Genomic DNA, 8559 nt, shown 5'->3' with positions numbered 1-8559 from the left:
ATGCACGCTCCTAATTACTATACCATGTGATGTTTGGGAGTAACTCCTCTCTAAAAATATTGCCTCGTTCTCCTTTTACATAATTTGAACATATATTAAGAGAAATAACTTCACAAATATTATTAACTCTGATTATTTTGTGTGTGTGTGTGGGGGGGCTTTTATAAAAACCTGTGAATAAAAAGTTGTAATTTGAGTTTCAGTCTGACGCTATAGGGATTAAGGGATTAACCTGTCATGAGAGTTCCTGCAGGGTCAGCACTGTTCTCCAACTAAAAGCGCTTTCACATCCACATCTCTGCTCTTTCCCCTGGTGGATATAGGAAACTACTTGAATAATGCATCTTGCTTTCTATATTCCTTCAGCAGAACGTTGCCTTCTTAAATCATCAGGATGGATTCCTGGTACAGACTCAGAATAAAAAAAAAAAAAAAAGAAAACTGCACTTGTAAATATCTGGAACAGTAGTCAATGTCTAAATATATTAAATAAATCCAAAAACATGTTTAAAAATCTAGCATTCATCAAATAGTACCTCTCAAAGAAGGAAGTAGAGAACTTAAGTTCTTTTTTTTTCCCATTAAAACAACTTTATTTTCAAGCTTCCTTCAAAAAAAATAGTTGAATGACTGGGAGGCTGAGATGGGTGGATCGTCTGAGATCACAGGTTCATAACCAGCCTGAGCAAGTGTGAAACCCTTTTTTCTCTAAAAAAAATAGCTGGGTGTTGTGGCAGGCACCTCTAGTCCCAGCTATGAGGGAGGGTGAGACAAGAGAATTGCTTGAGCCCAAGAGTTTGAGGTTGCTGTGAGTGATGACATCACAGCTCTCTAATGAGGGTGACAAAGTGAGACTTGGCCTCAAGAAAAAAAAAAGTCAAATAAATAAAGGGCACATGGATATGCTACTGTCCTCTCCCTGACTTTGACATTTGTGGCCATGAGGCCAGAATTCTCTTGTTCGCTCACTGTTAGATGAAGTCTATTCTTCTGAACATTGCCCTTTTATTCCCTTTTAAAAAGTTAAGTTTATTTGTTTGCTTTTTTTTTCTTTTCCTTTTGTAGATCAAGCCCTTATCTTTGCATACATCCCCACTATTGACAACAAGCCACGGCGTTGAATACCATTAGGTTTCTACTAATGTCTTCCAGTCATTTCTGTATTCTTCCAAGTCAGATGTAACTGGCTCCACCGGGAAATGAGATAGAGGTCATTTCAGTAGCAGTGACTTCCAAGCTGTTTGCTAAATTTAGCTGTCCAATACTTTCCATTCTACCAAAAACTGTGAATGACAATTATAGAAATTTGGAACAGGGTAGGAGTTTAAAGGTCATCAGTCCAACCCTGTCATTTTTCTGATGTGGTATGGGGGCCTAGACAGAGCCTGCAGCCATATAGATTGTTAAAGGTGGAGATAGAGCTTAAACAAAGATCTTCTCAGCAATACTGTTCTCAGTTCACCACAGATGCTCTGCCTCCAATGATCAGTCTAAACTAACAAGATGTCACAGCATAAATACAGCTAATATTATTGGTTGCGGCGTGCTCTCTATGGCCATTCATCTATTTGGTGGCTAAGTGTGAAATTGCGAAGGTGTCTGACTTATAAGTTGCTAGAAGAGAAATGAAATGATTCCATACCCAGCCCCCAACTCTAAAAACTTCCTGCTTGATGTTCATCAATAATGAATGGCCCATCCCTGCAATACTCAGAGGGAGCTTACATTGCACTTTTGAGCAGCCGTTCGTAATGTACAGTGGATAGAGCCTTTCTTTCAAATCCCAGGGCAGCGGGTCCTTCAAGGCTAGCACTGCATTTTCAATTAGCCGCTGAGCGAATGCTTGGCATGTGTATTAGTGAAGAGGATCACAATTAGCTTATTGTTCCTTTCTGTATTGTGCGGAGAGTATCCAAGGGATTGATAGGGGAACAGGCAAGCCAGGCATCACGGTGGATGTGGAAGAAGGGAGTTCCTCAACCCTCACAGCTTCACTTGCTCGCTCTGGAATTACAGCTATTTATTACAAAGCACTCTGTGTAGCTTAGTGGAGTGTGTGTGAGGAAACACGTCCCGGACACCACTGGGGGTTAGTCTTTCCGAGCTCTTCGTCTCTCTGTCCGATTCTCAACATCGTCATGGAGCCCAACAGTCCCAAAAAGATACAGTTTGCTGTGCCTTTATTCCAGAGTCAGATCGCACCTGAAGCAGCAGAGCAGGTGAGTGAAATCGGGTGGGGAGCAATTCCTGTCATAAGGCAATATTGCCAGGCATCCTTGTTACGAATTGGAAAGATTTTACCTCCCGGATTCACCCAACTTTGTGACATCTAGGTTATGTGAATCAGAAATAAGTTGATTTCTACAGATACTTGTATTTCAGTTACATTGGGGAAATTACTGGCTAAAATGCAGCACTTCATTTGATACAGAATTAGCACCCATTAGGGAAAAATGGTTATATTAGCAATTCATAAATTGGTATTCATAAATCTGTTTGGTTTTGCTCATTAAAATGACAGGTTCGACATTGAAGGCAACTTTAAAAAAGCTCTCAACATTAGCAACATTTTATTTCCTTATTTATAAAATAAAATGATTGCTTTAATGATAAAAACATTAATCTTAGAATAATTTCAGAGTATAGCCCTAATATTTTATTTGAATATTTTTTTCATCATGGATCTGAACTAGTAATTATATGTAATATGTGATTTGTAGATATATGTATGATTTTTAAAATGCTTTATTCAGATATTACAAATAATATTTTCATATTTCTTGGTTTTTTTCTCACATCTAACACGGGTTTACATCTGTATCACCTTTCATATTCAGATTCATTTAAACACCTGATGCAATGGCATCACTTAAAAGATCCCTTGTGATAAAACTACAACTGGAGGCAAAATAAAGAAATTTATGGGAACATCACCTAATTTATTAATTTCCTGAAACCTAAATTATTTCTGAATTCTTCTCCAAATATTTCATAAAGGTCTTAGAAATATTTATTGAATCTGAGACTCAAAACTTTTTAGAATGTTTTTAAGCTGAGGTAGATCCACCCTCAGGCCAGATAAATATAACCTTGAACATGTATCTAGGCTGAATGGGGCATTGCTTCTATCTTGTATGTCATCGGAGAGGATGCTTTTGGTAAATTTTCTTCTCTATCCTGATGATACATAGTTTAGAAATTTACTTTTGAATGAATATAGGGAAATATAAGTAATAAGGGATATCAGAATCAAGAAATTATTATATTTCTATATACGAGCAAACAAACCCAAACTTTTTAGTTTTTAATGAATTATGTATTCTCATAAGATCCATATTCACTATTTGCTGTTTTCCTCTAAATATTGTACTAGAAAATTTTTAAAAGCTAATAATATTAATGGAAATTTAGAACTCACATTGTTATTTTAACCAGGACCCCTGCTGGAAATAGGTTTCCAAGGTCTTCTTATCCTGTTTATAAATAAGGATAATGGATCTTGAAAGCACCAATATCATTAACAAGAGAGCCATTCACATTAACAAATCAGCCTCATGCCCTCCCTGTATGTCCATTTTCAGTGACATCATTTGAGTGTCTACAATTATGTCTTTTCTGTGGAAATGTAGCTTTTGGGTCAAAGAACGCGATACTAATACTGACAATTTTATTAGTTTTCCATTATTCCAAAATCAGTGAGCACCTACTGTGTGCTCTCCAGAGGGTTGTTTTTGTATGTTGGGAAACAGTGAGGATGAGATACTTACAGGCTGTAGATAACCTGGGCAGTGTTGGATTCTCACTGACACCAGCTGGGCCTTTGTTGTCCACAGATCAGGAAAAGAAGACCTACACCAGCATCACTTGTGATTCTCAATGAACATAACCCCCCAGGTAAAGAAGCATGATGTCTTTCCCACTGACAGAACAGCATAGAATTGTCTGAAGAACGTTAAAGAGCATGTCATTACCAAAAGGTTTCAATTCGGGATTTCATTAAACAAGGCTCTAACAGACCATCTCTAAAATGGATCATAAACAACTAAAAATGTGCATTATAGACACTGTCTCAACCATCAGCCTGCTTTTCTTCTAGAATGATGACATGCTCTGAAATGTTTCGTTAGCATCGGCGGTCATGTGTGCAGGTGTTTGTGTGGAATCGGGTTCTAGGTTTATTACTGAGGTTGGCAGAAAGTTGTTTAATTGGGTTTCAACTCAAATTACAGCCCTAAAAATGCTTATGTCTTTAAAGAATAGGTTTTGTGTTTCTGAAAGGTTTTTACAGGGTGGGAAGGACCCAGTGTTGGCTATAGCTTTGTTACTGATGTCATCTCTGAGTAATGCAATTGACGAGTAACCAGATCAATTTTCAGCACTTCCCATTTGAGAGCCATTCTGAATAGTTGCATCCATTTGTTGAGGTTTTGTTTTCCATTTCCTGTAAAAAGTAAAACGGCATTATTATTCCTGATAAAGGACTATGATCTGTAATGCAGAAACATTATTTACTTATTGAGTGGATTGATTTTCGTCTCACATTTAAGCATCCCCTCTAGAAACATAGGTAGGATAGCAAAGTTCATGACATTAATTTTTAACCAGGCAGAACTTGGTGTTGGATTTTTTTTCAGGTATAAACACAATGGGTGGACAAAAAGTTTCTGTGAAACTGCAACTTCTTAGGGTTTAAATAGTAGAAATATAAGATGGCTAATAAGAGGTTATCATGAATGATTTGTTTTAAGAATACCAGGGTGAAATAGTCCTTGACTTTTTAAGACTCCTTTCTAATTAGAGTAACTCATTAAAAAGAAGTAAAATTCCAGTAGAATATTCATCATTGAGCCCAAAGGCAGGGACATTTTCAGCTGATAGGAAATAAGTAAGCTAATTTGTTCCTGTTGAAAACAAAGAATTACAATTTGATCCTGCATCTTTAAAGTGCGATAGCATTTAAAAATCATTTCAAACATGTCACCTCAATAAATGTTAACTTATATCTGTTTGAAAAAGAAGCACAAGTGTATGTACCTACATTACAGTTTACTGATAAATACAAGTAAATGAACATAATGGCAGTCTGCTCGGTTTGGAAGTGATTGTGTATCAATTTTCCAACACTGCCTTGCTCACAGCACAGGCGTTTCTCCAATGCCCTAAAATTTTCTTCCCTACGCCAACCTTGAAGAGTGCTGCCCATCCTGACATGGAGGTGTCCTTTCTGCTTTCTAGAGAGCAGCTGTCAGCATTCTGCGGGCATTATTACTGTGTGAACTTGGAGAAGTCATACCAGTGAACTTCCTGGCTCTCACTTAAACCCTCAAAACAGTAACTATCGTTTTTTGAAGTACCAAATGTGTGCCATTTTACAGATGAGCAAAGGGTACATCAAAGAACTACAGTGTTTCTTTTTGTGTGTGAATTTATTCCACTGGAAGTGACAGATTTCAAAGACCAACTCTAGTTCTGATTCTAAAGTCCGTATTTTTCTGCTGACTCTGTCCCTGAAAATTTTAGTGTGTATTACATGGTGAAGTTTTCATAAATGTGTCCAGATATTCAGGCCCTATAAACAAATAACTAAAACTTTAAATAAATCCTTTCTCTAGGCCGCTTAGCTTAGTAGATTAGGAATTTTAAATTATCTCTGGGATCCAGATTTAGTTTTTCTCTAGAAACATTTTCTTACCTCCCAGTGACCAGAAGGCACTGCTTTATTTCCCTGATGAACCACGTCCTTCTCTTTGTGTTCAGCACCATTGAAAACAAATCCCAGGCCAATAGCATCTCACAGGAGAAGGCAGTCATCTTAGTAACATCATTTTCCTGCACCTTCATTCTTTTGGGGAGAAGCAAGTGTAGCTTACAGAGGACTGACCAGCCTTACATCAGAGTCTGTGGCAACCCGAGGTTTGGACTAGTCCGGAGTTCTTGCATCAAAAACCCTAAGAAGTTGCAGTTTTACAGAAAAGTGATCTAGTGTCATGGTAACCCTTTCTTTCTATCTCACAGTGTGGATGTCATGATCAAAAGCGTTAACATGAACACGCCATAAAAATTGCAAAGTGCAACATGTATTAGGGTCATTAACTGATGTGTCCTGATGATGTTCAAGAATGAAGGTATAACAAAAGTGGAAGAATCTCCGTAGTTTCAGCTGCAGTGAACGTTTATTCTAAACATTATCTGAATACTATCACACAACAAAATAACAACAACAGAACTCATAAGTGTTAAATAACCTTTTCTAAAGCAACTGTTTCTTCTGACCCTCAAAAGCAATGTGTTTGTTGATAAGCAAAAATTGGGTAAAACCTTAAATTCTGGTAACACTAAACAACTTTTTTCAATTCACTGAAATTACCAAGAAAATAGTTGTGTGTTCTTACAATTACCTGTCATTGATGTTTAAAATTCAAATGTCTGCACATCTTTCCTTATTGTCAATTAATAAAGCAAAAAATTTAAATTCTCCATTATAGAAACATAATAGACCCTTTCAATTCATACAATGAGATAAGTATATTGCAATCATTGTTAAGCAAATTAGACATAGCTTACTTTTTGTTAACTTTTTCAGGAGTTTCTGGAAATAGTCAATGTAAAGGAGTATTTAAAAAATGATTTAATTTTAGATTATATATATATATGCATTCTGTTTTAAATTGGTAGAGAAGAAATAGAATAGAAAGATAATTTATCATGTAACTGCAGATGTTTTTGTTTGTTTGCTAGGTTATCTGTGCCGGTCTAAACACAGAGATGAGGTAGGCACCTAATTGGCTGGATTCCAGGGGTGACAAAATGTCCTACCAGTCTCTTTGTAACAAATTATCTAGAATTCTCAGCAGTAGAAGCACCATGGAAACTAAAGTTATATCACCATGAGGCATGAATTAGTATATCAATTTAACTCAAACTAATGGGAAATGGAACTAAAAATTTTTAACTGAGGGTATCAGCTCAGGGAAAATTTAATAGCAAAGGGTGTGTCTTTACGATACAAAAGACAGTGCATTTGCTGCTAGGAACAACTCTGAACGGCCAGGTGGCAGTGAAAAGGTATTTTGGAAGCCAAAGATAAAGGTGTCAGAGATCACCAGAGGCAAATTTCACCTTTTTCTAATGTTCTTTGGGGCTACCTATGTAAGCAACCTTTCTAGCAAATTGCTTTTCTTTCTGCATTTTCTGTGCTCCTTTTCTGATTAAGGAATTACTTATGACAAGCTCTAGGAAGTTGTGCAATAGAGCATCATTGTCTGTTCTTGTACTGTGTGCTGTTGGCTTTTATTCTTGTATAATCTATAGTTAATGGGTTTGGTACCCGTGTTTTTATCTGGAGAGACACCTATACATAAATCCTCGCTATCTAAAAATAAATGCCAAGGCCACTTTCTGTAATTTGTGCTGTTACATTTGTAGATTTACTTTAACGTCACTTGCCTTTGAGGAGACGTATGAGAAGACTGTGTATTTGGCTGTCAGTCCCAGAAGTCTAGAGTTAGAAAAGAATTATAGGAAATATCTAGTCTAAACTATACATTGGTAATACATGAAAAGCATACATAAACCAACCCATATCCCTGAGACTTACTGCATTTTACATACCTTAGAAAAGAGGCATAGAAACCATAATTACTCCTGGTTTTTAATTCCAGATCTAATCATTTTAGGTTTTGGAAAAATACAGCTTCTTATTCCAAACTTGAGTATATTGATGCATTCTCAACTTTATTTAAAAATAACTCTTCATTTATATTCTCTTCAATGAAAGTTCATTTTCTCAACTTTTAGAATACATGAAAGAATTATTTATTACTTTCTTTTCTGAATTGAGTGCTCTAATATCCCTATGGCCTTCATGAACTCTATTCAAACTCTCCCTGTGTCTGTCTTTAGAGCCCAAAGCTAGACACAGTCTTCCAGCAAAAAGCCCGCCTAGACCAGGCCTTCTGAATATTAAAGTGTGTGGCATCCATTCTTTTCCATTTACTGTTAAGTAGAGACAATATGTTTACAATCATCTTTAATGGACCTGATGCCTATTAAACATGAGTGCACTGTAGGAGACCTGAACTAAGTGAAGATTTGGGTAAGTACCCAGAAGATTTAGTGTCATTTAAGAGTTTATTACGCATCGAAAAAAGTGGGACTGGAGACATGATGTTAAGTAGGATGTTTTTGGAATAGCTGTTGAACTTCTTATCAGCCAAATTTTGTGGCTATCTACTTTCTTTTTGATTCTTTTAACTCAAATATTCTTGGAAATTAGAAATAAAAACAAAGGTTATTCTCATGTGTCTTAGGATCCTAAAAATTAGCTAATATGAGACATACAAGATATATGAATTAAATGTTACTATCTACTTTCAAAATTGATAGAAAGCCTAGTCACTAGAGGGAACTTAGATTTCTAATTGCTTGGGCTATTTGGGTTCAGGAACTGAAAAAAAAGCCACAGTCCATTCTTTATAGCACGTGACTTTCTAAAGATGGCATGCATTTCAGGAATGAAGTTAACTAATGAGTTGGTTTTTTTTTTTTTTTTTTTTTTTT

At 36.3% G+C, this 8559-nt stretch overlaps 1 protein-coding gene across 2 annotated transcripts in view; it reads left to right on the top strand.

Moving 5' to 3' along the window:
* Positions 1-1852: 1852 nt before the first annotated feature.
* The window catches only part of PPP1R1C (protein phosphatase 1 regulatory inhibitor subunit 1C), a 123867-nt gene continuing 117160 nt past the window's right edge, over positions 1853-8559 (top strand). The window contains exons 1-2 of one of the 2 annotated variants that reach the window (XM_003791461.3): positions 1853-2219; positions 3834-3894. In XM_003791461.3, the coding sequence (XP_003791509.1) occupies positions 2139-2219; positions 3834-3894 (142 nt within the window). In that variant the 5' untranslated portion in view covers positions 1853-2138. Of the gene's footprint in view, positions 2220-3812; positions 3895-8559 lie in introns of both variants that reach the window. The other variant, XM_012806194.2, reaches the window with a different exon arrangement.

Source organism: Otolemur garnettii, unplaced genomic scaffold (genome assembly GCF_000181295.1).
Source record: "Otolemur garnettii isolate 467f Iridium unplaced genomic scaffold, OtoGar3 scaffold00048, whole genome shotgun sequence".
Lineage (NCBI taxonomy): Eukaryota > Metazoa > Chordata > Mammalia > Primates > Galagidae > Otolemur > Otolemur garnettii.
Note: the sequence above shows the minus strand (reverse complement) of the source record. Positions and strands in the feature narration are given on the sequence as shown.